General features: G+C 32.8%; 2 protein-coding genes and 1 long non-coding RNA gene across 3 annotated transcripts in view; all 3 read right to left on the bottom strand.

The window, feature by feature from the left end:
- nAChRbeta2 (nicotinic acetylcholine receptor beta2) overlaps positions 1 to 1,374 on the bottom strand; it is a 36,976-nt gene extending 35,602 nt beyond the window's left edge. Inside the window, exons 1-3 of the mRNA XM_089707317.1 lie at positions 1,159 to 1,374; positions 794 to 987; positions 377 to 505 (exon numbers count right to left, since the gene is read on the bottom strand). Coding sequence (XP_089563443.1) covers positions 377 to 505; positions 794 to 987; positions 1,159 to 1,210 — 375 coding nt within the window. The 5' untranslated portion in view covers positions 1,211 to 1,374. The remainder of the gene's footprint in view (positions 1 to 376; positions 506 to 793; positions 988 to 1,158) is intronic.
- Positions 1,375 to 1,597: 223 nt separating this feature from the next.
- LOC149480104 (uncharacterized) lies at positions 1,598 to 8,178 on the bottom strand. The gene is made up of 3 exons (XR_016317173.1): positions 7,994 to 8,178; positions 2,641 to 2,742; positions 1,598 to 1,828 (listed from the first exon to the last, which is right to left on the bottom strand). It is a non-coding gene; the product is annotated as an uncharacterized LOC149480104 (long non-coding RNA).
- Positions 8,179 to 10,061: 1,883 nt separating this feature from the next.
- On the bottom strand, positions 10,062 to 15,306 carry RpL17 (ribosomal protein L17). The gene is made up of 4 exons (XM_089707304.1): positions 15,198 to 15,306; positions 14,911 to 14,999; positions 14,560 to 14,832; positions 10,062 to 10,300 (listed from the first exon to the last, which is right to left on the bottom strand). Exons 2-4 carry the CDS (start codon positions 14,989 to 14,991, stop codon positions 10,091 to 10,093), a joined length of 564 nt encoding a protein of 187 aa, XP_089563430.1. The 5' UTR covers positions 14,992 to 14,999; positions 15,198 to 15,306; the 3' UTR covers positions 10,062 to 10,090.
- Positions 15,307 to 16,553: the final 1,247 nt, after the last annotated feature.

The raw sequence follows: 16,553 nt of genomic DNA, 5'->3' as shown, positions 1-16,553 counted from the left end.
GCCATGTCGACTTTAAAATATAAATTCAATTAAGATAATTTATATTCTATATTCTTTTATGTATTTAATTGTAAAAATATATTGTGAACAAGTATTTCTTAATAAAATAATTATAGCTGTGTTCCCATAAAACTACTGTTTTATTTTGTATGTTGCCTGCATTATATATACACTAGTGGTCCGCCCCGGCTTCGCCCGTGGTACATATTTCGCAATAAAAGTAGCCTATGTCCTTTCTCGGGTATCAAAATATCTCCATACCAAATTTCATGCAAATTGGTTCAGTAGTTTAGGCGTGATTGAGTAACAGACAGACAGACAGAGTTACTTTCGCATTTATAATATTAGTATGGATTATACAACACATAATAATTACCTCATAATTTCCATCCCAATTATTGTAAAGAACAATATCTGGTAACCAAATATGTTCTGATGGTACATACAGCATCTCTACACCTCCATAATCATCTGGATTCCATTGTAGTTTATAGTCAAACCATTTCTGAAATATAATTAAGTAAGTTTCTTTATTCTACTTAGGTTGCTACCTGTTAAAGAAAATCTCTGTAGTAAAATAGACTTTTAAATTGTTGCAGATTATTTTGATTGACTCAACAGAATAGTTATTACTTTCTTTTGCCTTCTTTTATGACTTGCTATACAACTAATAAAATACTATTGATACTTGATATAGAAAAAAGCACTTAGTTCTAATACCAATGTTATAGTTATACCATTATATGCTAAAACAGTGGGTCGCAGATATTTTTTGCAATAAACAATCAATTACCTGCTCCACCCACAAGTTTGTAGTCATGACCTGGTTTTTCAGATTGACTTCCATCAACTGAGACAATTTTAGGCCAAGTCTTACGGTCAGTATATCAGTCACATTAGTCACAGGTCGAATTAGCCGATTGTAATTGCTTAGAAGATCGTCATATAGTCGTTTTACGTCTGGATTTGCTTCCAGAAGTTTCACGCCTGAAAGATTATTCAATTTTATTAACAGCTAGTAAATAAAACTTTGCAATTAGCGGTAAGAACTGAATGAAAAAGAAATATTGGTGTTGTTTCTTTTTACTAAAAATTTATCAATCAAAATAATTATAAATATTCTGGTATTGTAGTGTTGTATAAAGGAAAATTACTTACCCATACAGTTATGCACATATTGAAATATCAACCATATAAAACCCAACTTCATATTGGCACGTATTTATTTTTTATAATTATAAGTGTTTACAAAACCCAAAAGTGGATGATAAAAACTCGCAGCTTTTTCAAGTAGGTACCTAGTTAAAAGAATTCAATTTTGTACGCAATACCATGGCAATACGAATACAAAGCGCATGCGTAATCAATATTCGTACAGAATGATTCCCGCCCATTTTCAATAAAGGAAAAGGAGGAAATGTAACATAGCGCCTTTTCAGTCCAGAGGCAAAAAGAGGAACTATATTAAAGCTTTTTAAATTCTGAATGTGCCTTGGATACTTACACATTTTGATCCTATTTGAGATTTGTTGATGAATTTAGTACTTTGTTGTAATAACGAAGTACATATTCGTAACTTGATTAAATAAAAGATAGATTAAAAAAGTAAGAGCATTTATTATTAAAAATCTTATAAATGAGATAAATATTAAAGTGTGGGCCGTCTAACCACAATTTTAATTACGTTAATATAAAAAGGTCGTAATTTTGTTACAATATTATCTCCTGTGTCTTCATAAAATATTTTACATCACTTTCTATCTTTTATTTTGTCTTACTTGGACATTTTTTATACTTCTAACATGGTAACTTTCGAATTCTTCATTTTCTGAAATTTTAAAAAGCATAACTTTCATATTTAAATTTATTACAGATTATTTTATCCAGTTAAGTCTCGAGTTAAGTATCCAGTCTTTAATCTACATTGACATATTTTAATGTAAAGAATGCACCATAAAAGAAGTCTCCTAGATGCGGCGCTGTTTACGCCTAAAAAAATGTTGCCAGTATTATTTAATTCAAATATCCCAGCGTTGGGAAATGCGAAATTTAATCTAAACTTACCTAATTAAGAGTAAAAAGTTCATTGATTCTGATAGATGTTTACTTACTTGTCTTATGCTGGAATGTCGAAATAATTATCGAGATTTAAAACATTAAATAATCTATTACCACTAAAGATTTTTATCACTTTCTTAGAACCTGGTTTATGGATGTGTGTGAAGTGTTAGTAATCAATGAACATTTAAGTATTTCAATGCAATCATTCGTTTAATTATAGCCCAATTTTTATCCATAGGGTTCAAAATACAGAGCGGGAAAACTCATTACCTCTTTCTACAATATGACCAACATGTCAAATTTAGTTCAGGCCTTTGCCGTGGGACTTCTTTCGTGGCGCGTTCTCTATGTGTTGCAAGTTTCTAATTGTACAAATATTTTAGCATCGTCGTAAAAAATAGGTTATTTTCAAATTCTAATTCGATTTGCTTTCTGTAACACACTGAATACGAATTTTGTAAAAGGATTTTACTCACTAAAGCGCTATTATTTATGCTGAAATCTAATTATCATTGGTTATGTTTAAGTTTTTTAATTTTTTTGTTTTTAATTTTCGCTATAAAATAATTCAAAAATTACCTCCAACAGAATATTTTGGTAAAGGCCACAAACTGAATGGATAAAAATAGGCACTTGGCACTCGTCGTATGATAATAGGTTTTTCTTGTATTGTCTTTCGTTCTGTAAAAAATAAAAACATTAATAGGTAATTATAGCACCTACTGTTAAAATATGTGTAGTTATATAGTTAGGCTGTTTTAATGGTATCTTTGTTCGTATTAGTCCAGTCTGTGGGGAAATGTAAAAGCCTCTGCTCTACAAAAGGTGGCGTAGAAAATGTTTTGAAACAATATTGTTTAGGTAAGAAAGGTTAATAAAAATCCAAGTTTTCGACCTTGACGGACCCAGGCGCTAGCCGCCATCTTGAATTAAAGGTGCTAAAATTAGGTATATTTTAAATAACTTCTCAATTGTTTACTAAATCACAAAAGTGTCTATGAGGGGTTCAAAGAAGACAAAATTACCTACATTTTTTGCATACATGATTATTCTGTAAGTCTTAAAGGTAAAAAGTTACAAGCGACGGAAATAATAATATTTACAGAAATCATATAATTTTAATTTTGTTTAAAAATTGTGCAGCCATCATTTTTTAATTCTTTTTGATGGCCCGGGCTGGTCAATGGTGGCTTCTTCATTATCGTCGCTGAAATTTTCTGTTTCATTGTCTGTATTTTTAGTTTCCAACCATGAAATTTCGTCGTCATCACAGTCTTCGTTATCTATCTGAATCTCTACTGCATTTTCACACAGCCGACCACTACAGAATCCACAAACAATAGAGCATTTTAATCCAGCTTTTCTGCAACTACATGATTTGCTGCATCCTTTTTTACAGTGGCAAGAAATTACACTTAAAAGCATCTGAGGTGCTGCTTTCTCTGTCGTTGTTATTGGAGTGAGCCTATTGTCATATCTCCAGCCCCACTCTTCTGGATTTTTTCAATTCCATACCATTTTTGGACTTGGTGGTATGTCCTAAGACCTAAACGCATGATACAATGCAGCGTCCTTTGATGGCGGCAAAGAAGCAAGTTTAAATTTACTTTTTATTGATAACTAAAGATTCCTTATCCATGTCCCCTCTGTACAAAGTTACTAGAAAGCGTGCTCCAGCGCCTTCGATTTCTTCTGGTCATGACGACGAAATTTCATGGTTGGAAACTAAAAATATAGACAATGAAACAGAAAATTTCAGCGACGATAATGAAGAAGCCACCATTAACCAGCCCGGGCCATCAAAGAGAATTAAAAAATGATAGCTGTACAATTTTTAAACAAAATTAAAATTATATGATTTCTGTAAATATTATTATTTCCGTCGCTTGTAACTTTTTACCTTTAAGACTTACAGAATAATCATGTATGCAAAAAATGTAGGTAATTTTGTCTTCTTTGAACCCCTCATAGACACTTTTGTTATTTAGTAAACAATTGAGAAGTTATTTAAAATATACCTAATTTTAGCACCTTTAATTCAAAATGGCGGCTAGCGCCTGGGTCCGTCAAGGTCGAAAACTTGGATTTTTATTAACCTTTCATACCTAAACAATATCGTTTCAAAACATTTTCTACGCCACCTTTTGTAGAGCATAAATACCTACAGACTGGATTATATAGTATTTTTGGTAAATTAAAGTCGAAATAAATAATTGTTACCATAGACTTAAATAAGAATTTGGAATTTCACAGGTACTTTTATGGACATCGTTATTCTTAGTTTCATAGGTTTTTTTAAACATTAGGTAAAGGATCATTTTTAGTGATTGAAGACTTAAAATTTTTGTGTCAAATGTAGATACGATAGGTAGGTTCTCCTTTAAGTTGTCCTACTTATAAAAAAAACTGGTATTTGGTAACAGCAACGTCTATATGAAGGTCATCATCTTAGTTCCAACGCTAGCTCTAATATAAGTACCTATATTATGTTTGGAAAACATCGGTATACATGTACTCAATATCAAGATGACTCATATATTCAAGACCAACAGGCGAGCTTGAAGCTTCAATACGATGATATAACAATATGTATAGTCCAGAAATGCGTTGACAATAAGGAAGGGAATGACCGTATCGAACCTTCCGGGTTCAAGGTAGGAAGTCACTTCCAATGTCATGACCATTATGTCATTGGTAATGATAGTTTATATACATTTTTCCATTGGACCAATTTACTTTATAGGACCCTAGGAGTTCCGCGTTATCTGGGAGTTCAAAGGGCATATTTTTTTTAATCGAACATATTTTTAGCAGTTTCCTTTGAAAGGAGATGTATTTTATCCATCTGGCCAATATATGATAATATCATACTGGGATAGATCAAAGTGAATAGATAATTGGAATAGATTTCATTTTTATTTCAATGCATTTTTTTAAATCCATGTGTCAATTTTTTTTTATTGATAGGGGGTTCTTAGTTCTATTCATAGCCTCACAGACAAACAAAATAGTCATAAATTTGCAATAAATGTCAACATAAATTCTGCATTCCAAATTAATATGTGTGTACAATTGCTCCATTTGCTGACACTTCCCGGTTCAAAGACGTAGGTGTAAATTTTTCACTTAAGACCAATTTCCAATACACATAAAATCTAGTACGTAACAATCTATTACAATGTAGGTATTTCTATCATCTATGTTACATTGTAATATAATGAAATACAATCGTTAATATGTGTTAATAATATTTTTACATATAATTAGGCGCACTTCCTGCATCTACGAAGTATGCACAATCTTAAAATATACCAATGCACTAATAACTCATAATAATATGAAAGAGTTGATTTTAGTTTCTAATAGACACTGTAGACTAGACATTTGTCGTTACTAGTCAACTAGTGTAATGGTAATGCTTTTCTGTACTAGATACATTATCTAAGATACAACCACGAAAATATGTTAAATCCTTGTGTAAAAAAATGAAAAAAAATAGAATTTTTGCTTTATTATTTAGTGTTGTATAATATTTGTATTCCCTGACCTACACATCATAATATTGCTCTTCACGAATCCGGTCATGTCGCAATTGCGTAACTAGGTAACTATATCATCAATCATGAATCGCACTACCTAATTCAATTTGAATAAGAAGATAACTGATATAAAATATACTGAAATATTTCATTTTAACCAAATAAGTACATCATATTATTCTGGTTTTTAATCAATTTTTTGATGCGGATTTCAAGAAGCTTTATGTTCTGTGGCTAGTCACCACATCAAGAGAACGTAAAAAAGTAAAATAAGAGAACATCCCCTCGACTTTAAGTAGATAATAATGTATCTCTGGAACACTACGAGATTATTGTGTCTGGAGGTTGATATAATAAGCGTGCGATTTATAAGAAGGTAGGTACTTACTATAAAATACTGATAAGAATAATTATGGAACCAATTTCCTTTAGGTATCTATAATATATTAGTTAATTTATATCTCTACAAGTAGACGGAATTTATTATTCAGATACGCGATCATTGGTTAAATTTGTTTAGATATTTGGTCCATTAGATTATTACCAATCGTAATAATTAGATAGGTACTGTCCGAAGGTATCTATTATTATTTGAATAATTTCCAAACAAAATTTCGGTCCCATAGCAAGAAAACTAAAGCAAAATCCATATCGATAAAGCATTTATAGTTCGATATGTCACAAGAGTTAAATAAACAATGGGGTCACTATCAACTGCGGCCGTAACGGCAAAGGTATATGATTGAAGATCGGTCAAAAATAGGGTGAGATACTTAGCATCCGTCCCACTTGGGAGTAGGGCTACCGAATGATAGGAATTAAGAATTATAAAAATGTGTTTATTCTTCACTACCTACTTACTATTTATAAAACAAAGTCGCCGTCTCTGCCTATTTTCATAAGAATGATTTATCGCCAAAAATTTGAATACACACAGTAGATATGTGAATTAGATGATACTAAATTTTTTATGGGTAATAGAGTCTTATGCTTCTTACAAAGCTTATGCTTGGACCGCGGCCGGGGCTTCACCCGCGTGGTCAAATCACATTTTAAATATAGTGCCCTCTATCGGAATTTTCTTTATTTCGGAGTGATGCGTATGATTGTGCGTATGATAATGGACCTCATGGGATTGAGATGTTTTATTGCGGCTACAGTAGCCTATATCACTATAAAGCCTCTAAACTGTTTCCAGGCACAAAAATGATGTCATGAATTAACTTCGTTGCGACGTGGATGAAAGATGAACATACACATTTTCGCTTTATAATATGTATTAGTAAGGATAGCACTGGTCTGGAGGGTCGAGGGTCTAATATAAATATTTTAGATTAATCACATCGTTTATTATTGCAACAACTGCAGAATACTTATTGACTAGCTAGACTGTCTGACTGAATTGTAAAATTATATAATTCAGGTAGGTACCTACTTAACACCGTCAATAAAGACTGCTGTTATTTTAACTTTTTCGAATTGTTTTATAAGTTTATATCTTTATCTCTAGTCTCTACACCTATAAAGATGAACAAATCGAGTTAAAATTGCCACATTCCTTTAATCTGGTAACCCTACTTAGGAGCTGGGAGTGATAAGTGCAGTATTAGGTAATGTAGGTCAGTTTATGCGATCAAAGTTGCCGCAAATCAACAATCACTTAGCAACCAATTTCGTTGTCGCGATGCATTTATTTTTATTTACACAGGAAGGATAACGAGGAGCCCTGTGAGCCTGTCATCTGATTTCCTAAATGATTCATGGGGCTCCCCGTTAAAAATATGAAAATTGTACAAAATCCACCACATAATATTATTCCTCCTTCCTCCACTTCGTCTGTCTGTTTGCGATAACTACTGAGTTGATTTTTATTCTATTTACATTAATGGGCTATTCACGAGGAAATTTTAAGTGGGTACGTATATAATTTGTTATCTAGATATAGTTAAGCACATAGGTATAATATAATACTATATTAGTAATATCATAGGTAATATTAAGTAGAATTAGAAAGCTGGTTTAGTATGACACATTAGAAGATGAAAAAGCTCTGCTAAAAGTCACACTGAAAATTCTGTATGTTGAATTCATAACATAGGTAGTTACATAGGTAATCAATAATTGACCAAGAATAATCAAAGAATTTAAATTTAAGGACTAATAATTAACACACACACGATTCAACAAAAAATATTTTATGACCTAGCATGTTCATTAAAACTGGCCATCGAAATGATTTCTGTTTTAATTGCTTTTTGTTAGAGCTGTAGATTACTACCTGATTTACTATTGATGCGTATTATTTATTTGTGACACAGATTCGAAACATAAAGTGAATAGAAAATTAAATACTTCTTACTTCAGACCTTAGGTACATATTTAATTTTTCCTACCTTTCGTTTCCATTTTCTTATTTGGCGCCAACGCAGGGTCGCTAACAACGATAACGACGAGAGCGCAAATGCAAACCACAGCGGCCGTACGCGCGTGCGCCATGCGTACAAATATATTTACTACTGTTACAGGCCAGTGTCCACACAATCAACGGCAATGTTACACTGACTGTGATACTGACCGATACCCACTGACATAGTACAAATGCTCGTCACCCACGCTGACTAAATAGCATCGAACGTTGCAAATATATCAGCGGCAAATTAGTGGTACGGAAATAAGGGTCCCCTGTCGATAGGTGAACATTATTGCCGTCTTGAACACTGTGTTTTGTTTTTTACTTATTCATTTAGATAATAAGTATAGCAAATGAGAAGGTATTAGGTAATACATTGTATTCTAGATGTAGGTTAACGAAACCACGGGCAAAGGCAAATAACTTATAATATCGGACATAGGTATGTTGTAGCTATGTCCCAGGATAACATAAGATATTATCATCCATTTCAGAATATAATAAAAATCCTTTCAAAGGTTTTAACATGAAAAAGTAGTGACCAAAAACGGTTGTTGAGCGAAAAAATAGCTCAAAACGAGTGGGAGTTACATTAAAAGAGCCACAACACGAATTTCGCGTTGTGGCTCTTTTTCACCCTGAGCAATTTTTTCGCTATTGAGTGTTTTAGGTCTCTGAGCGTAACTCATTGATCACACAATTTTCGCGCCTTTTATGTTTTAAATAATAAGAAGTTTGCTATGTATATATCTGTATCAGAAAATTGTTATTTATGTTAATCTCCATGATAAAGTCTTTCCACCCGTTCACTAACGCTGATAAACATTATTTCTGTACTCTAAAGAGGATGTATATATTCTGCGTCACACCTTTTTCCCATAAATATAGTTAGTGACAACTACAAAAAAATCAATTGGGCCATGTTTTGATGCAGATGCAATCATAAATTAATTTAACGAAATTTAAAATTTCCTAGTAATTATACTTTAGAATGAAATTACAAAGAAGTGCATACAAGGACGCTGAACGTAGCTATTTGTCAAGAAACTTGAATGAAATCGTTGCTGAAAATCGTAAGCTTCAGCAACAGCTCCTTGAAGCTACAAATAAACAACATCAGGAAATGACAAGAGCCATCGAGTTGAACGAAAAGAATACTACGCTGAAGCGACAAATCCATGAAATAGAACTGAAAACAAATCTAAATAATTAAATAGTGTACTGTTAAAATGCAACGAACGTACGAACAGAAAATCAAGTGTTTGCAACGGGAAAATGATAATTTGCGTGATCAAATTTTGTTGGCAAAGAGGAAAAGAAAGGAAGCTAGTGAAAATGCCAAGACATTAGCAGAGTCGAATTATTATTTGGAAAGATATTTAAATAAACTCCGTGAAAACAGTACTGCAGAATTAGATACAAAAGTTGTGAATAATGAAAATCTTGTAGTTTAAAATTATTAAGGTTTGTGTTTTGCGTCGAGTTGCTAATGGATTGTTTTATCGATTTGATTTCATATAATAACATAAATTATGTGTACTTAATAGGTGTTTAAAATTTCATACAATGCATAAAATAATAAATATGTAGGTAGGTACCTAAGATAATTATTCAACCTGCAGAACTTCTAATTTGTTTAAATATTCAAACCATTGCATTGCCAACAGATGGCGTTAGTGGTATGGTATTGCAAAAATAACAATGTGAAATACTTTTGTAATTTTGCTTTTTTCTATTCTGAGTATATTAATTTTAACTTTCAATTTTCTGCATCGGCATTTTGCATCAGATGCATTAAAATCTACGCCGATTATATATCCTGCTCAGTAATTCTGATCCTCAAAATATTTAAATTTCGCTTAATTTTCCCTTCGCCATCTTTTGAACTCATAGTATAGAAAATGGAGTGTTGTGGCATCAGAACTTTATAAAGAACTTTGAATGGCTGACCATACTTTAATAAAAAACTAATACGCTGGACAGTATCTTAAAAACAGCCTCCGTGCCTCCATGACTTCATAATCAACCACACTCCTAAATAAAACACTAAATTGTTGTAGTCGTTTATTAACCCCTAACATTATTCCCTCATCATCTTCTCCTTTTGACGAGCCAGCTTCTTCTTCGAAAGCTTTTTCTTAGCGGGAGCATCGTCTGTGGGTGCCGCTCGGGCTACCGCATCCTCGCGCTCACTGAGACACACCTCAATATGGCAGGGGGACGACATATAGGGGTTGATACGACCGTGCGCACGGTAGGTACGCCTGCGCAGACAGGGGGCACGGTTTACCTGGAAAGAGAGGATGAAAAATATGAGGAAATTTGTTGAAAGATATATTTAAAAAAATGTTGGGTGGTTTTATGAAACCACGGTAAAAGTGAAACTGTTCGAACGGTTCCGAACACTGCTTTGTGTAGCGCATGTCGCGTGACGGTCGGCTGCCGAGTAGGTATACCTACTCGGCAGCCGACCGTCACGCGACACACGCGACATGCGCTACACAGACCAAAAAGTTTGAGACGATGTAATAAAAGTTTCACTTTAAAAACTAGCTTTCCGCCCTTCAAAGATAAACCCGCATAGTTCCCGTGGGATTTCCGGGATAAAACCTATCCTATGTGCTAATCCAAGTTACCCTCTATATGTGTGCTAAAATTCATTGTAATCGGTTCAGTAGTTTTTGCGTGAAAGAGTAACAAACCTCCATACATCCATACTTACAAACTTTCACATTTATAACATTGATAGGATATGACAGGTTTGTGCAGTTATTGGTCGGATGAATTTAAAGACAAAATAAAAATTCCAAATAACATTGATAGGTCTGTTGGGGCCATACACTAATGAATAATAGCTAATATGGTAGAATTGTTGAAAAATTAGGATTTTGTGAAAACACAATAACAAACAATTATAGCATGTTCTTCATTATAGACTACAAGCCCGCATAGGACAAAAATATGGGTCAAATGAACCACCAGGGGACATATCTAGAACGATAGCAGAGCAAAAAATAATAAGATTCATCACTATGCCGTCACTTGTAAGCTGTCCAACTGAGTGCAGATGAGAATTGAAAAGTACAGGTAGACTCGGTAAATTTTGGTCATATATTTTTGTACGGCATTCTTAACCATCGATAGATCCATTAAAAATAATAAGAAACCGCTCAGTGCCGTACAAAAATGGTGGTCCACCAAGTCGGAATTTTTATTTAATTTCCGAGAGTTACCGGGGGTAAATTTGGTCATTTGACCATGTACGGCATCTGTGTCATACTATTGCTATACTGCTTTTAATCCATTATTCCGCAACGCCGTACAAAAATCATGGGGACAAGGGGAAAAAATCGAGAGTTGCAATCCCCTCTCTTTCCCCACTCCAGGGGGTCATTTGACTAAGTACGGCTTCGGTTCCAAAACATTATCTAGCACTCAAAAGTACTATTAAAAGCAATGCCGTCAAAAAATAATTGTTCTTTTAAATGTATACCAATAATCATCTTAATTTCATCGAATTCTTGATATAAAGAGCTGTAAGGTCATTTGACCCTGTACGGGAACTTTTTTTTTAACATGATATTGTAAAATTCAATTGTTGTATAGTATTGCCGTTCAAAAGAAACCGTTCTAAAAAAAGTTATAGAGAAATGCAAAACCAGAAATTTTGTTAAAGTTTAAAAATCGTAGATTGATGAAATATAATAGTTTTCTACACTTTATCCGTTGTTTTAAATAGTATTAACATAGATAAATTAGGAAAAAACGATGCCGTACATTTTTGTGCAGACCACATCTTTTAGGCTGATGAAAGCGACGAAAGCTACAATTTTAAGGGTGCTTTATGGCCATTTGATACAGTACGGCATTAACATATTTTTACCCAACTACGGCAAAGCAAAAGGAGGGTTATGGTTGTTTACAGGTCATGTATGTATGTTCATCTATTCCCTCGTAACTTCTAAACTACTTATCAGAATTCGACAAATGACATATCATTAGAAGCGTCTGAATTGTTCACTGGATAACCAGCGACCAGCTAGCTAAAGGCTATATGGGGTTTCACAAAATCTAATGTGGCGCCCTCTAGCGGACAAAACATACAGAGTAAAAAAATAAAGTTAAGATAAATATGCAGTGTTTGGTATCATTTGAAAGCGCTTTACTTGTACATTTTGAATATGTATATATTACTAGCATTTGCTTGTGACTTTACCTGTATTCATGGACTGATTGCATATAATTCACATCTTTTCGTTCATAGCTTTTTTATTAGTTCATCAATTTAACGGAGTCCATTCCACCTGACTCCGACTTTCCAAGGTGATAATTAACCACCTCGAGCTTCTTAATATTAATGTATATTTATATTTTATTATAAAAATATAAAGCAAACATTTCGTTATATGGATTTTTTTCTTTTTCAGATTTTTCCCCTTTGAACCAACGAAAATGTACGGCACATGAAAAAATATTATCTATGCATAAAATACTTTAAAAATAAATTTATTTCGTGTTGTGTCAAATGACCCCCTGGAGTGGGGAAAGAGAGGGGATTACAACTCTCGATTTTTTCCCCTTGTCCCCATGATTTTTGTACGGCGTTGCGGAATAATGGATTAAAAGCAGTATAGCAATAGTATGACACAGATGCCGTACATGGTCAAATGACCAAATTTACCCCCGGTAACTCTCGGAAATTAAATAAAAATTCCGACTTGGTGGACCACCATTTTTGTACGGCACTGAGCGGTTTCTTATTATTTTTAATGGATCTATCGATGGTTAAGAATGCCGTACAAAAATATATGACCAAAATTTACCGAGTCTACCTGTACTTTTCAATTCTCATCTGCACTCAGTTGGACAGCTTACAAGTGACGGCATAGTGATGAATCTTATTATTTTTTGCTCTGCTATCGTTCTAGATATGTCCCCTGGTGGTTCATTTGACCCATATTTTTGTCCTATGCGGGCTTGTAGTCTATTATGCTTTTCTGCCAATTAAGATTGAAAAATAAAATATATGTTATTTCAAGCTGGCATTTGGGTATGTAGGTACAATATATGTACATCTTGAAAATTAAATAGCAAGAAAATGTGCTCTTGAGTTGGAATTCATTAAAACTCAATCCTGAGTGTAATAAAAACAAAATTTTCTATAATGTTACTCAGACGAAAGCAGTAGCAAAAAACACTGAGCAAATAATTGTGATTCTATTCTTTTTGTGTACACTTGCATGTTTGTACTATGTCAACAAGTATTTCTCAAAGCAGACCAGCAAAACATAGCAGTTTTATAGTGCTACCAGAAATATGCTTACTATTTATTGAACAAAATACCTGACTATAAAAATGTCCTATACGCTAACAAATTATGGTGGTTGAGATTGCAAAAAAAATGCAGGTAACTAACCTCTGTCAGCCATAAAACTATGTTTAGCATTGCACATGTTAAAAAAAGGTATAATTTTACAATATGAAAAATGTATGAGTAAAAATTAAGGCAAAAATTAAAATATCTTCGCCAAAAGAGATTTTTACACATGATACTTTTTGCCTTTTGAAAACAATCTATATAATGATATAGAATGTCAAGCAAAAAAGGCGAATGGATGTGCATGTATAAATTTAGAACTATTATTGACTACTAGCGGTCTGCCCCGGCTTTGCCCGCAGTACCTATGTAGGTAAACATGTGTTTACGTTTTTTTTTTTTCATAAGAACCATCCTCGTACTTCAAGGAATAGATTCCGCAGCGCATGCGATGACAGAATTTTTATTAAGGAATTTTTTAAACCTTGGGTTACATTATTGATTTTTTGGTAAAGATCTCTAATTTTTTTGAAAATGCAATATAGCCTCTGTTGCTCAGTGAAGATGCAGCTTTTTAATGGTGAAAGAATTTTTGAAATTGGTCCATTAGTTTATGCGTGAAAACCGTACATACATACATAATTACAAACCTTTCCTCTTTATAATGTTAGTATAGACATTTACATTAAAAGGAGCGCACAATATCATAATATATTTCAGTCCATCTAACCACATAATCAGTCAAACTTCATCGAGGCGTTTGTGAGTCTGGTAAACACAAGCGACACAAATGAGATATTATTAAATGTTCAACTTAAATTGTTCAAGTTAACCTAAACTCTGTTTATTATTGTTATGACTGTATCCATATTGTACAATGCTAAGGGAACAGTAGTAGTCATTTGTAATGTTTTACAAGCAACAAGTTAACCCATTGACCACCGAGCGGCCCGATCGGGCCGAGACACAATAGATTTTCTATTGTGTCTATGATCCGAGGACTGACGGATTAATGTTTATGTCATTTAATTCATTCATCGATATTAATCAATTATATGTTTACATTACAAATTAAGTATTTTATGGACAGAATTATCGTGTAAACAATGTATTAACCACATAGAACACTCACATGTTTAATTCACATCAAATAAAAAGTAAAGTGGTTCATCCAATAGTTCACAAGCCTTTATCACTTAGTTTTGAATTAGTACATTCCTATTTCAACATACCTGAATGTGATCAATGACAAGCCTGTCAACATCCAATCCTTTGATGTCTGCGTTGGATTCAGCATTCCTCAACAATTGGAGGAGGAATTCAGCTGACTTCTTCGGCCAGCGACCCTGTGTGGTTCCGAATTGCTTAGCCTGTGCACACCTCCCAACACCTCCGTTAAATCTACGGAACGGAATGCATTCCTTCTTCTCAGTCACATTTTTAAGGTAACGGACAGCGCGACGCAGTGGCAACTTTCTGATAGCCATAGCTGTTTCATATGTGTTCTGAAATGAAAAGTTCAAACGTGAGCACAAGTTAGATTTTGTATCATGTAAACAACAAGAATAAATCGTCTGTTTTACCTTGAAGTGAACACGGAGGTTTGAGCCACGCGCCTTGCATGATTTCGCTGGATTATCCGGCTCCCGAGAATAACGACCCATTTTTGTTACTGAAAAATAGAGCGGCTTTATTCACACGGGTTACACTTTCGAGGTTATTACTTGTTTTTGTGATAAATATTACGAATTCACAAAAATACGAGCACAGTTAACTTAAATTCACTTATTTCTTTAATACCACATTGTGTTTGAATTCAATTTTAGGTACTTTTTTAGATTAAAATGGATTTTCGAAACACGAAACCAACCTCTCAAGAGACTTTTAGAGCAGGAAAAGGCATAGACAAAAAGTTTGACGTTTAAATTTTAATGAGTTATGACATTTTATGATGTGTTGCTACATTACAAAATCACTGTTATATCTGTTTATCTATGACGAGATATTAAATACAGTTGAAAGTTATCGATATTTTAATTTATATTAAAAACTATATTGATTTGTTTATTCAAATTATTATTTTTAAAATTATTTTTATTCAATTAGAATACATTTGAAATATTATATCAAAACATATTCGAACATCAATTATTATAGTTCAAGATGGTAAAAAAAAATTGGTGCCCCGTGCTGCATGCTTGAGAATAAATACATCGTATAAATCCCTCCTCACTCAGCTCACTTTTTAGCTGTTTATTGGGTCCGCGAGGTGAGACGGGATTTTTTTTTAATCTGATGTGAATAGGTACGCATTTGTACAGTAGGTACAAGCAACAGGGAGTTTAAAGAATATAATATTATGGAAGGAAGGTGGAACTGAGATGATGAAAAGGTCTAATTTTTTCATTAAATCATAAATACATTTATTAATTAATATGTCTTAAGTTTTATTAAAAAAATCATTTTCAGGTACCCTGGGTACCTTTGGTTTACTCTCTATTAATTTGGTTTGTCCATTAAATAGAATCAAATTGAGAAGGATTTAGTTATAACTCAAATAATTATAACCAACGAAATTCTATTTCATCATTAATTATTACTTTCATTGTTCTTATGAGCTTAGAAAACTATGTAGTACCTATAGTTTAGTACCTACAATAGATATTATTATTATTTTCTGTTTTATAGAACTAATATTTTTGATCAGCGATAATAATTGATTAGTTAAGTAAGTATACAGTACCCAATAAAACCACATGGAAATGATAAGTAAATTTTTATTCACGTTTATCTGTTCTAAACTCTACAATAAATAAGTACTTACTTATTATTAATACTTATGTACAAAATTTGATATGTTTAGAAGTTATCTACTTGCAATAATAATTTTACATGTACATAATATTATTTTTATTTTACAACTTATTTTTCTACAGACGTAGCACTAGTACCTACATCAGAATATACGATGATCGATATTACTTTATTTATTTTTGTTAAAAATGTTCATATTCTTATCATTACATATTGCATGCCATACATTATTTCACTATAAAGGGTATTAAATAAAATCGATATTTTGTACATTTCTTATATTAAATAAAAGCTATCATACATAAATTTTAACACTATATTATTTACTCGTATAACTTTCGTTAAAATAAAATAGATGCAATCAATAGATACATAATATTATCATTTCTTATTCTAATTCATATTTAGTTTT

This window comes from Colias philodice, chromosome 19 (genome assembly GCF_061535455.1).
Source record: "Colias philodice isolate Cphi_HAF_F1 chromosome 19, ilColPhil1 Martin Lab GWU primary, whole genome shotgun sequence".
Lineage (NCBI taxonomy): Eukaryota > Metazoa > Arthropoda > Insecta > Lepidoptera > Pieridae > Colias > Colias philodice.
The sequence above is the reverse complement of the archived record's forward strand: the minus strand, read 5'-3'. Positions and strand labels throughout refer to the sequence as shown.

What these genes read in the sequence shown, in the direction of transcription:
- RpL17 (XM_089707304.1), bottom strand. Translation starts at nt 14,991, where the DNA reads ATGGGTCGTTATTCTCGGGAGCCGGATAATCCAGCGAAATCATGCAAG. An exon ending in ACCTCCGTGTTCACTTCAAG is followed by an intron (nt 14,833 to 14,910) that starts GTAAAACAGACG and finishes TTTTCATTTCAG; the next exon opens with AACACATATGAAACAGCTAT. An exon ending in TTGTCATTGATCACATTCAG is followed by an intron (nt 10,301 to 14,559) that starts GTATGTTGAAAT and finishes CTCTCTTTCCAG; the next exon opens with GTAAACCGTGCCCCCTGTCT.